The sequence below is a fragment of the Galeopterus variegatus genome, unplaced genomic scaffold (assembly GCF_000696425.1).
Source record: "Galeopterus variegatus unplaced genomic scaffold, G_variegatus-3.0.2 Scaffold3223, whole genome shotgun sequence".
Taxonomy (NCBI): domain Eukaryota; kingdom Metazoa; phylum Chordata; class Mammalia; order Dermoptera; family Cynocephalidae; genus Galeopterus; species Galeopterus variegatus.
Window position 1 is genome coordinate 232,682 of NW_007729334.1, and position 12,337 is coordinate 245,018.

At 50.2% G+C, this 12,337-nt stretch overlaps 1 protein-coding gene across 2 annotated transcripts; it reads left to right on the forward strand.

Moving 5' to 3' along the window:
• Positions 1 to 1,085: 1,085 nt before the first annotated feature.
• On the forward strand, positions 1,086 to 8,137 carry CRYBB3 (crystallin, beta B3). Of its 2 annotated transcripts, none has more exons than XM_008584319.1 (6): positions 1,086 to 1,140; positions 2,603 to 2,697; positions 4,240 to 4,358; positions 5,370 to 5,502; positions 6,377 to 6,519; positions 7,825 to 8,137. In XM_008584319.1, the coding sequence occupies exons 2-6, from the start codon at positions 2,623 to 2,625 to the stop codon at positions 7,988 to 7,990; spliced, it is 636 nt and encodes a 211-aa protein (XP_008582541.1). In that variant the 5' UTR covers positions 1,086 to 1,140; positions 2,603 to 2,622; the 3' UTR covers positions 7,991 to 8,137. The 2 variants fall into 2 exon arrangements, with proteins under 2 accessions (XP_008582541.1, XP_008582542.1); XM_008584320.1 differs by lacking the exon at positions 1,086 to 1,140 and having other exon boundaries at positions 2,558 to 2,697; positions 7,825 to 8,007; positions 8,072 to 8,114.
• Positions 8,138 to 12,337: the final 4,200 nt, after the last annotated feature.

Genomic DNA, 12,337 nt, shown 5'->3' on the forward strand with positions numbered 1-12,337 from the left:
AGGCTCCCCATGGCTCAAGGAGATAGAAGGTTCTTTGCTTGCTTATATGGACGAGGAGACTAGCCCCGATACCTTCAGGAACTCACCCAAGGTCACGTGGATCTGCCTGACTCCAGAGTCCAGCTGTCACTCACAGTGTCCTAACCCCATCTCTCTCTAGAGGATGTGGGGTAACCAGGTTTCGTGCTGACTCGAGGATTTTAGCCAAAAACAACAACAATGAAAGAAAACCTTGTTTAACAATTCACTTCTTGGCTCCCTCATTATTTTATTCATCCAATGATCACTTATTAAATACCTATCACAGGCAAAATTGTACTTTGTTAGACACTTAAGTCTACTTTTTTTCATCATAAGTAAGATGGCTGTCATGAGCACCTTTATTTCTATTGAAGTTAAGAGCCCAGGCCCTAGAACAGCCAGCCCCTCCTCTGTGCTGTGTGACCCTGGGTAAGTGACCTCTCTGAACTCAGTTTTTCCATCTATAAAGTGAAGATCGTAATTCCTCCCTAAGAGATGGTTGGCTGAGGATTAAGTGTAATAGTACAGTGCCCTTGCACATAGTAGGTCTTCAGTAAATGGTAGCTATTCGTATATACCTTCTATACCAAGGTAAATCTTCGTTGGGTCTGTTACAGCATCCTATGGAAATGGATGGATTTACACCCAATCTGGAGAGTATGTTTAGGTTAGGGTGATCTGACTTAAAATTTAAGCCACGTGGCACATGGAAAATGGAGGAACTCTGGGGTCCCTCACTTTAAGAGCTAGAGCCTTTCCAAAAGTTCCATATCCCCCAATAGGTAGCACCAAGAAGCCAAAGAAAGGGGGACACCGGAGACCTTTACAACCCAATGCTCCCCTCCCGGTGCTGTCAAGCTTCCCACAAAGCCAGTGAGGTCCATCTGCCCCCAGGAAGTCACAGAGGCCATGGCTGAGGAGACAGGCACTGGGGCCTCCGTGGGCCTGCTATTGGAGTGAAATAGCCTGGATAGAATTGGGTGGACAGGGCGCTGCCTCAGCAGGCTGGGATGTGCTTGGCTGTCAGAAAGCACCCATAAATAGGACGCTTCTTGCAAAGACAGGCCGAGTCTGCAGAAGGCCGTGGCTCTTCTGTTCTTCCCGAGGCTACAGCAACAGGTTCATTCTGGGATGGGAGGCAGGAGCTGCCCGGCAGGCCTAGACTTTCAATGGTCTCCATAGGATATGCCTGGCTGGCCCCCTGCAAGAATCAGGGATTCACTTGAGGGTTGGGGCTGAGCCCAGCTGGGGTTGCAGCTGGGGACCTGTATTATCTGTGTGTCAGAGGGTGATGGCCAGGGTCCAAACCCCTGGACATGTGCTTGGGGAAGGGGGCCTCCAAAGACTGAGCACCTCTGAGAGGGAAGTGGGCAAACTTGGGACTTGCCAAGACCCCTGAGCGTCCCCCCTGGGCTGGACCAAGCCCTGTTTCCTGCTGATGCTGGGCACAGACAGAACAGACAGCCACAGGCTATGCATTGCTAGGCCCACATCCAGAGTGAATGGGCCACGCAGCCAGGCATGCCGGGAGAGGGCTGCTGGGAGCCGTGGGCGGGTGACAGTTGGATTTGACGTGTCAGTGTGGATGCCTGAGGTACTAATTCAGATGTCTGAAATGGGCAAAGGTGTGTGTGTGTGTGTGTCTGTGTGTGTGAGAGAGAGAGGAGCTGTGCCTTGTGCGCAGGGGCAGGACACGCCTGTACAGTGACCGTGAGAGCTTGTGTAAGCATGTGTATGTGTGCGTATGCGTGTGTGTACTGGCCTGGGGGTGTGCTGATTAACTGGAGGGCAGTTCTATGTGTCTGTGTGTGTGACCATCATGAGAATCCTGGCAAATGACTCCTGCAGGGGCCTGTGTTATGTGTGTTGTGAGTCATTGTCCCCATGGCAATGAAGAACTTGCTGTCTGTGTCCGTCTCTTGAACTGCTGGTACACAGTAAGTGCTCAATAAATGTTTATGGAATGAATAACCAAATGCATGGAAACAGAGCTACAGCAGGTGCCCGAGGACTCGTCCTGCATCATGCCTTCTCTAGATGTTTGTCTGTCTGCCTGTTCGTCCCCCACCAGTCTGTGGTCCCCTAGTTCATTCCTGGTGCTGAGTAGGTGCTCATGGAATCCTTGGTGAACAAAGTAGTAAGTGAGCAAAAGACTCTAGCCTGGAATGTGAGGTGGGATAGATCTCTGCAGAGGAAGCCTCCCTGAAGCCCACCCTCTAACTGGAAGGTAGCAGGTCTGCACAGAGCTCTGGGTGTGGGGGAAAGGCATGGGCTTTGGAGCCAGGTCCAACTCTGGCCACTTCCTCACTGTATGCCTCAGGGAAGTGGCCTTACCTCACTGGGCCCAGATGTTCTTCTCTGTAAAATGGGGATCCTGATCCCATTGACTGTCCCAGTCTGCATGGCCTATGGTAGGTGCTCAGTGGATGTTTGTTGAATGACTGAATGACCAAATATCAATCATAAGTAATGACCACGTCCCACAGGCAGCAAGGTTCTGTAGCTCATCCTTGATTTCAATAATATCAACATCAGGTTCTGCCCAGGTGGACCTGGTGACCTATTTTCCTTTGGTTTGAAGTGAGAAGTGTCCTTGGAGAGATGGCAGAACAGCACGGAGCGCCGGAGCAGGCAGCAGCTGGCAAAAGCCACGGAGGCCTTGGGGACAGCTACAAGGTACTGGGCAGGGAGGGGACTCTGCATGTCCCTCAAGGACCAAGGCTGCTGCTGGGCCTCAAGATCAACTTCCCAGGCAGCCAGCCTCTCTCCAGAAAGGAGCAGAAGCCTTTCTAGCCAGCAGGTCCAGGGGAAATCACTCTGGGGCAACCCTCACCCCCAACCCCTCTGCTGTGAACTTGCTTCATGATTTTGCTGCATCTTCTCTCTTATGTGTCCTTGTCTGAAAAATGGAGCTGGTCACCCACATATAGCCTGTCTGAACAGAGCACAGGGGCACAAGGGTTTCAGGAGACTTGGCTTCAAGCTCTGACTCTCCTGCCTGGCCTTTGTCCAGTTTCTTGCCCTCTCTGGGCCTCAATACCTTCATCTTTAAAATGGGACCAACACCCACACTCCTCAGTCCCCAGAGTTGGTGTGAGCTGAATAACACTGTCATTACCATGGTCAGCTAATAGAGGGACGTGGGCGAAATCTGAGGGAAAATTTGAATTTGTTGGTTCTGTCCTTTCCAAATCATCCCTGGGGGCTTTCAAGAAACCATGTGAGGTGGGATCTGAGAATGGGTTGACCAAGGAAATAAACAGGAATGGGTGTTTCTGAGGAAGTTCTGGTGTCTTTAACAAAAGAGGCCAGGAGGGAAGGCATTACAGAGGCCTGCCTGGCTCTGGGCCTGATTCTCAGGTGACATTGGTCAAGCTTTGCCCTGAACCCGCAGTTTCTTTGTGGGGATAGTGTAGGGTTGATCCAGTGACCTCTAGGGGCCTTGACAAACTCCCAGAGGCAGCTGCCTACCAGGAAGGTGGAAGTCACTGCCATCCTCTCCTGCCTCCCTTTGTCATCTGTGGGCCTTTCCCTGTCCAAGCCAGTGTGGGGAAGAAAAGAGCCAGCAGACTTGCTGATTTGCTGGTGCCTCCACTTAATTCAATGTGCAGCCCAAGGCAAGTGGCTTGCTCATTCTGAGCTTCTCTCATTTCTTCTGGGAAATAAACAGAACAGATGTTCCCCAGGGACCTTCTACTAAGATGGTTTGTGCTTCCAGGCAGGTAAGAGAGGCAAAGCCTTGGTCTGCCTTTGCAGCCCTTTCCTGCATCTCTGTAGGACGCAGGCAAAGGTCCACCTGGAGGTTGCAAATTTGTCCTGCATGGGGTTTTTTAAGCGGGGAAATTTCACATTAAGGAAAATGCAGATTTCTGGCCTCTCTTAAAAGTTTTAAGTGGGCCCTCATTCCTTCATGGCCAGAAGCAGCTTCATTTCCCTACAGGCCTCCCTTGGGTTATTTCACTCTATCAGTTTCCCTGCCTGGTTCCTGCGTGTTTCTGAGTTGCAAGCCCTGGTTTAATTTGTCTAATTGTGGTTCCTGGAAGCATTCTCCTCTATGGCCACCAGGCGGCAGTGCAGGCCAGCCACGGTGCCAGCTCCAGGCTGGTATCATGCCAAGCGGATGGAGCAGGTGGTACCTTCCTCCAGTGCCCAAGGAGGGGCAGGGGCTGGAGCTGAGAGCCCAGCCGGGGTGAGATATTTAAAATGCTGCTCTTCCAGGTGGTCGTGTATGAACTAGAGAACTTCCAGGGTAAGCGATGCGAGCTCACAGCTGAGTGCCCCAACCTGACTGACAGCCTATTGGAGAAGGTGGGCTCCATCCAAGTGGAGTCTGGGCCGTGAGTACCTGGACCCCCAGCCCCTCCTCAGAGCCCTGAGCCTTCCAGGAGTCTGAAGGTCCGGGTTCGAGCTCTAGATCTCTTGTGGGGCTTTAGGCAACTCCTTTCCCCTCTCTGGCCTCAGTTTCCTCATCTGTACAATGAAAGGATTGAACTGTGATTCTCCTAGAATCCTTCTAGCTCTAGATTTCTTCAGAAAATAGCAGGGTACCATGGCAAGAGAGCAGAGAAGTAACCCAGCACCTAGCTCAGTGACTGGCAAATGGGATTTAATATTTATAATTTTAATAATAATTATGATACATAAAATTGAACATGCATTATATCATTGACTCCTCACAACTACCCTGTAAGAGAGATGTCATTCTTATCCCCATTTCATAGATAAGGAAACTGAGACCGAAGTGGTGAAGTGCCTGGTCCCTGTCCACAAAGCAAGCATTGTCCCAGTGGGGATCTAAATTCTCACCTGTGAGTTGAAAGTCCAGACTCTGGCACTAACCATCTAGGTGATCTTGGGAAAATTGCTTCACCCTCTGGGTCTCTATTTTCTCATCTGTCAAATGGGGATAACAGTGATATGTTCTTCAGAGAGAGTTTTTGTGAAAATAAGTGGAATGATGCCCATAAATAATAGTAACAATGTAATAGTCATAAACAAAACAAGAAGGAGAATGAGCAGGAAGAGGAGGAGGGAGAGGAGCAGGAGCAGGAGGAGTTACCACGTATGGAATACTTGCCGTGTGTCAGTATTGTGCTAAGGACTTTTCTGAGCACCCTAAACAAGGGTTGGACTCTCGATAACATTATCTAGGATGTTTTTTTGGCTCATACAGAGTCTCGGACAGTCCCCAGTGTGTCCTAGTAACTGCTTCAATAACAGGTCCAGGAATCCATAGTAGGGAAGGAGGGAGGGCGTGAGGTCAAAGGTCAGCAGCTCTTGAGCCCTTCCCTCATGGACTTGGGCCCTCTCTCAGGTGCAATGGAGGTGACCTAGGCATCCTCCCACAGGTGGCTGGCGTTCGAGCGCAGGGCCTTCCGTGGGGAGCAGTTTGTTCTAGAGAAAGGGGATTATCCTCGCTGGGATGCCTGGTCCAACAGCCACCACAGTGACAGCCTCCTTTCCCTCCGGCCTCTGCACATTGTGAGTATGGCTCCTGCCCACTTCCGGGAGTCCCTGGAAGCAGGTCATGCTGGGAGCAGGCAGGTGGGCTCATTTGACAAGCTTGGGCAAGGCCTTGGCCAGTATGGACCTGGCCTGGGATGGACCCTCATATTTCTGACCTAAATAATTGTGTGCAACAAGAAGTGGGCTATTGAATGGGCATTGGATTGAGGGTTGGAACACTAGGGTTCATGTCTTAAATTAGCCGGCATTGCACTGAGACTTCCTTTTGTAACCCTGTTAAAATTATGAGCCACAAGGTCCAGTCTCAGATGAATATTGTGGCCAAAGAAACACGGTCCAGAAAATAACTTCAGAAAGTAACTTCAAAATAGTTCAAGTCCTTTACTTGCATTTCTCTGACACCTGGAAGGGATGCAGTCCACAGTGGCACTTCAAAATGTCACTCTTCTCTCCCATCTACTTTACTCCTGCTCATTAGCTGCTCTAGCCCTTTCTCCTGGTTACATAACTGAGTCCTCCTTAGAGGACAGGGGAAGGGGAAAAACTGGGAAGGTTTAATCAAAATCTGGTTTAGTAAAGAGAAAAAGTTTATACATCAATAGACTTTATCTCCTTCTAACCTCTCTGGGCCTCAGTTTGCCTATCTGTTAAATGATGGGGTTGAGCGAGATCTGCAAGATCCCGCTTCAGTTTCATATCTATGGCTCTAAGATGGATGGTAAGTAGACCAGCTCTGGAGGAATTTTCCAAGTCCCCCACCCCCTCCTGCAGCGGGTTTGGGGATGAGCGTTATTTAGTGGTGACTTGTTAATTTTTCCTGTGTCTGGAGCCTCCTTGACCTCTGTTCTGGTTGTTGGAATAGCTGCTCACCACATGATCTTGCCCTCAGGATGGTCCAGATCACAAGCTGCATTTGTTTGAGAACCCAGCGTTCAGTGGCCGCAAGATGGAGATAGTGGATGATGACGTGCCCAGCCTGTGGGCTCATGGTTTCCAGGACCGAGTGGCGAGCATCCGTGCCATCAATGGGACGTAAGTGACCCATCCCTCACCCTTGCCCCGGCCCTATCCTCCAGTCAGCCAAGCCTCTGGCTCCACACAGAATCTCTGCATAGTTTCTTACATGACTGATGTTTCCTGCCCCTCCAGGTCTGGAGGGCCCTTAGGGTCAGCTGCTCCTGTACCTGTCCTTGCTCAAAGCACCTCTCTGGAGCCCCCATGACGTGAATGTCCAATTGCCTGAACTCCTGTCCTACTGAGATTTCTAAGCAGCCTTGACTCATAGAAAGTTTCATGATTATTATTTTTAAAAATCAATTGAAATCTATTCTCCCCTACCCCGTCTGAGTCTTTACTCCTTTTCTGAACATCCCCAGGCCCTTGCACTGATTCTCACAATATTTTCTCCCCTCACAATCCTTGTCCTTCTTACCAAAGGGCCCAGGATACACAAGAGTATCTAAAAAAGTTCATGGAAAGACTCATATAATCTTTCAACTCTATTTTTCCATGAACTTTTCAAAGTACCCTCATATGTAGCTGTGTAGATGTGATCTGAGTATTACACAGGAAAGCAGGCTTGTCACCTCCATCCTGCTGGGCTTACCATCCCTGTTAACGCAATCTTAGGATCACCTTCCCTTTGTCGGTGGTTACATCTCACTTGTGGGCTTATGATCTGGGGTTGGGCCTTGCGAGGTGTCACCGTGCCACCTCTTCCTATAGTTATTCAACAACTTTTTTACTGAGCATTTACTATATGCCGGGTATGGGGATACTGGGGGCAAGAAGAACTACACAGTTTCTGCCCTCAAGAATTACCGAGTCTGATAAGGAGACAGGCAAGGAAACAGGTAGTCACAATTCACTATGATCAGGATTGTGATGGGGATGCATGGGGGCCTCTGGGGGTCCCAACGAGGTGCTTGATTCAATCTGGGGGAATCAGAAAGGGCTTTCTGGTGGAGGAGACATCTAAATTGAGATATAAAGTATGCAAATGAAAGAGGGGGAGAGATAAGGATAGGTAAGGAAGATTGTTTCAGGCAGAAGGAATAGCATGTGCAAAGGCTCAGAGACATGGCAAGTTAAGAGAAAGTGGAATAAGAGAGAATGGAGTGTAGAGTGTGAAGAAGGGATGTGAGAGATGTGGCTAGAGACACTTTGTAAAGGATCATGTGAGCAGGGTAGGAGTTTGGATTCACCCCAAGGGTGCTGGGGAGCCAAAGAGGAACTTAGGCAGGCAGGTCAGATGCTGGCTTTCAAAGGCTGAGTCTGGCTGCAGGCGAGGAGACTGGAAGCAGACCTTTCTCACCTCACACTTGCTACCCCCGGCAGGTGGGTTGGCTATGAATTCCCCGGCTACCGCGGGCGCCAGTACGTGTTTGAGAAGGGCGAGTACCGCCACTGGAACGAGTGGGACGCCAACCAGCCGCAGCTGCAGTCAGTGCGCCGCATCCGCGACCAGAAGTGGCACAAACGCGGCTGCTTCCTCAGCAGCTGAAGGGCACCCAGGCCCCAGTGGCCTAGGCCCGCCCTGGGGGGCAGCAGGGGCAAGAAGAGGAGGCTCCAGGGCTGGGGCGAGCGCCTGCCTGTCCACCCTTCCCCGGAATCTGCTCAATAAAGCCTGGGGTCGGTCCCCCACCTGCCATCTTTCTCTGCATCACTTCATGAGGGGACCAGGCCTGGGGCAGGATCTGTGGGAGGGGCAAGGTGAAGGGAGCTGTGGCTTGAGGGTTCAGAGACACCCACCCCCCAAGAAAGGGCTGAGAGCTGTGCTCATACCCTCTAGTTCTTTCAGGCGGAACTACGCGGATCTCCTGCTGTGATCTTATGTTTGTCTGCCAGTGTGTGTCTCCATCTGAATGTCTGTCAGTCCACCACCCATCCATCCATCCATCCATTCTTTCTTCCATCTTTCTGTATTTTCTTCTTCCTACTGATTCATCCATTCTTACTTCAACACACTCGTCTTTCTATCCATCCTCTCATTCATTCATCCATGAATTCTTTCCTTCCATCCATTTGTCCATCGATCCATCTGTCCTATGTCTGTCCCATCCGCCCATCCATCCATCCATCCATCATCCATTCGTTCATCCATCCATCCATCCTTCCATCCATCCTTCCATCCATTAATTCATCCATCCTCCCACTCATCCTTCCTTTCTCCCATCTATCCATCATTTCCCCTCTATCCCTGTGTCAGCCTCTGCTGTGATTAATTTATCAAGTGCTATGCCCCGTTCAAGGCCAGGACACAGCACAAAGTCCTATCCTCATGGATCTCACCTTCTATGGGGGAGACAGAAAATAAAGTCGATTTTGAATATCGTGTCAGGAAGTGGTAAGTGCTGAGAATAATTATGTTGGTTGGGAGGACGGAGGTAGTGGGGTGGTGGTCAGGGGACTCTGCTGAGGAGGTGACATTTGAGCCAAGACCTGAATAAACCATGAGAACATTCCAGGTTGAGGAAGAACAGGTGAAAAGCTCCTGGGCAAGAGTGCACTCAGGTGATGGGGAATAGCAAGGGGGCAAGTAGGTCCAGAATGGGGTAAGAGAGAGAATCGGGGGAAGGGGTCAGAGAGGGAGTGGGGCGGGGTCATTTAGGGCTTCACGTCCCACGTTGCACTCTGACTCTTCTCTGAGGGAGGTGGGAGCCATGGTCTGCCTTAGGGTTTAATAGGCTACTCTGGCTGTGGTGCAGAAAATGCACTGTGGGGCTAAGGGGGGACCAGGAAGATCTTTGGGCAGCTGCTGCAGAGAGCTGGGTGAGCCATGGAGGTGCGGCCCACCTGACCGTCCCTCTTACATGCTTCAGTATCTCTGCCCCTGCCCAGAGGTCTCCCACAGGCTTGGCTGGAGGGTTGAGCGCCCATCGCACTTTCCACTGCTGACCACTGCTCTGAGACTCCATGGCTTCATCCAGGCAGTGGGAGTTGTTGGGAAACTGGATGGTGACACTGTGGCAGTGTCCCCGGGTGGGAAGAGGAGGGAGAATCCTGTCTGACAGTCAGATAACAGCTGACTTCACACAGGCAGGCAGGCCCAGGGACCAGCCCCCAGCCCTCCCACCTCCACGAGCCACCCCTGTCTCATTTCTCTGACTTTGTTCCCCTGTCGCGCCTGGAGCCTGTATCAGCCACCTGCAGCCTCCCCAGCGGCTGACGCAGCTGTGTGGGGGAGGCCTGTGGGGACCTCAGGAAGGTGTTGAAAAGAATATGGCAATTTTCAGTTACTTCAACCTGCTTATTTAAAAAAAATATGCACAGCTGAGAAATCACCTTGACTTTTTACTTTGGAGTGTATGGGAGAGATGGAGTGGGCCTCAGGCTCGGATGGCTGAGGGGTGCCCAGCAAGGAGGCAGACAAAAGGCAGGGCTTGACTCCCCTGCTGTCGGCAGCATGCTCACTTTCTGCCCTTTCCTTCCCCCAGGACCCAGCCCTTCCTCCCTTTCCCAGGGAGAGGCCTTGCAATGCTTATTAATCAGTGCTTCCCGAGTGCTGGAGCCAGCTCTAAGGGCTTTTCATACACCATCTCGTTGACTCCTAAGGATGTCATTGGGAGGCAGGCATGTTTATTCATCCTATTTAATGGGTGAAAAAACTGAGGCTCAGAGTGTATTGACTCTAGAGCCCTACACACTCTGATGTATCCATCCAGGACAGGGAGTCACCAACGAACTATAGTAGAAAAGAAACTTAACAGCAACAGCAACAGTCGCAGCAGCGACAGTAATAACAGTAATAGCTGCCACTGTAGAACTGCTGCTGAGCCCAAGCACAGCCCTAGATGCTTTACAGTTTCTTTTCTAATCACAGGCAGGTAATAATAGCCCTCATTTGCAGAGAGAGAAACCGAAGTCCAGAGAGCTGGAGGAAGTTTCTCCAAGTGCCACAGCTTTTAAGCGGCGGGACCAGATGCAAGACCCTGGAGACAGGCTTCACAGTTGCTTGGAGCAGAGGGGCATTCTAGTAACTCAATAGTAGGGGTTTATCCTAAAGACACCTATGGAAACAATAAGGAAACTAGATTAAGTGGCCACGCTCTGAGAATCTGAACAACAACAAGACCTCATGGGGGTTGGGGGATCAGGACCCGGCGTGTGAGCAGGGCTTGTGGAGGTAGGAACCGGAGCCCAAGAACTCCCGCCAGGCAGCTGGCACTGTGATTGCTCTCCTGGGGACCCACCACTCGTCAATCATCCTCACTAATGATCGTCCTCATCACCTTCAGCAAATGCATCCCCGACTCTTGGTTCTCTTGGGAGCCTTCTTGCCACTTCCTGCTGCCAGCTGCCCCCTTTCCCCAGCTTTCCCCTGAACTTCTTTGCCCTGCTGCCTGGATTGCAGCAGGTGCTGTACTTTCCCTGTCCCTTAGACCTCGCAATATCGCTGTGTGAGGGCCACTTCCAGCTGCCAGCATCTGCACACCTGCATACCAGGGGGCTTTCTCCTGTGTCTAGGGGGCAGCTAGAATTCTGCGGAATTAATACCTACTGGAAGAAGCCATCTTCCGACGACTAACGGGCGCTGGTGTATAAATACCCCAGTTCTCCCCTCAGGTGGAAACTTTACCAAGCATTCTTCACCATTTTGGAGAATCACATCACCCTTGACAAAGTTGTTTGTGGTGTTTGCATCATCAATAAATCACCCCTGGGCCAATCTGCACGTGTGGTTGTATGTTCAAGATGGTTCTACATAGGTGCGAGAATACGCCAAGTACACATTCAGTTTAATATTAACCACCTATCTAAACTTACCCACTTTGGGTAGGGACAAATGCCTAACTCCTTTCTTACATCATCTGATGTAGCTCTGTTGAGGCCTTCATATGTTGAAACATGGATTACTATATATTTTATTTTATTATTTTTTATACTATAATTACAGTAGGATGTTTCATTGTTAATTTTGAAAGCATGTATGTAGGTGAGTTATAGTATCAATTTTATTTCAAGAGAACAAAGGGACTGTCACAAATAATTATCACAGAATGGAGTGTTGCTACTGATAGAAATGAGAATTCCTCTAGACTTCTTCCAGCTCTGACTCCATTGTGTTTGAGGGCTAAACTATGTTTGTCCAAAGAGAACACTGAGGCCCATTCTGTCCATGGGAGCAGGCAGATGAGGTGGACAGGAAGGTCTGAGCCCTTTCTCTCCGTCTCTCAGTCAAGCTACGCTGCATTAACAAACAGCCCTCAAGTCTTGGTGGTTTGAAACAACAAAGGTTTATTTCTCACTCGGGCCACACATCTGTTGCTGGTGCCCAGGGTCTCCTCTCCACACAGTCACTCAGTGACCCAGGCTGATGGAGGTTAGAAGAGAAGAGAGCACTGGACGGGCTGGCACCAGCAATAAAATTACATCACCTGGAAATTACACTTGTGTGTCTGCTCAGACTCTATTGGTCAGAATGAGTCACATGACCCCCTCTAATTTCAAGAAGACCCAACGGTAATGTGCTCATGAGTAAACCCTGTGTTAACTGCCCTCCCTTCCCTGCCTCACTTCCCTGCTTCTTACTTTCTTCCTGGGACCACCCCCCAAATAAATTACCTGCACTTGAATTCTTGTCTTACGGTCTGCTGCTGGTGAAGCCCAACTAAGACACCCTCACTCTCCATCCTTTTCTCATTAATTCATTCATCCAGTCAACAAATATTTTCTGAGCACCTACTATGTGCTGGACCCTGTGCAGGCACTGGGGGTGCAGAGATGGCTGAGTCCTGACCCAGCTCTCACTGAGCTCATTGTCTAGATGAGTAAATTGCTCAGGTCCCACCAAAAGCAAAGTGCTTTAAGATCTCAAGAACTTATCAGCTGTGTACTGCACCAGGACAGG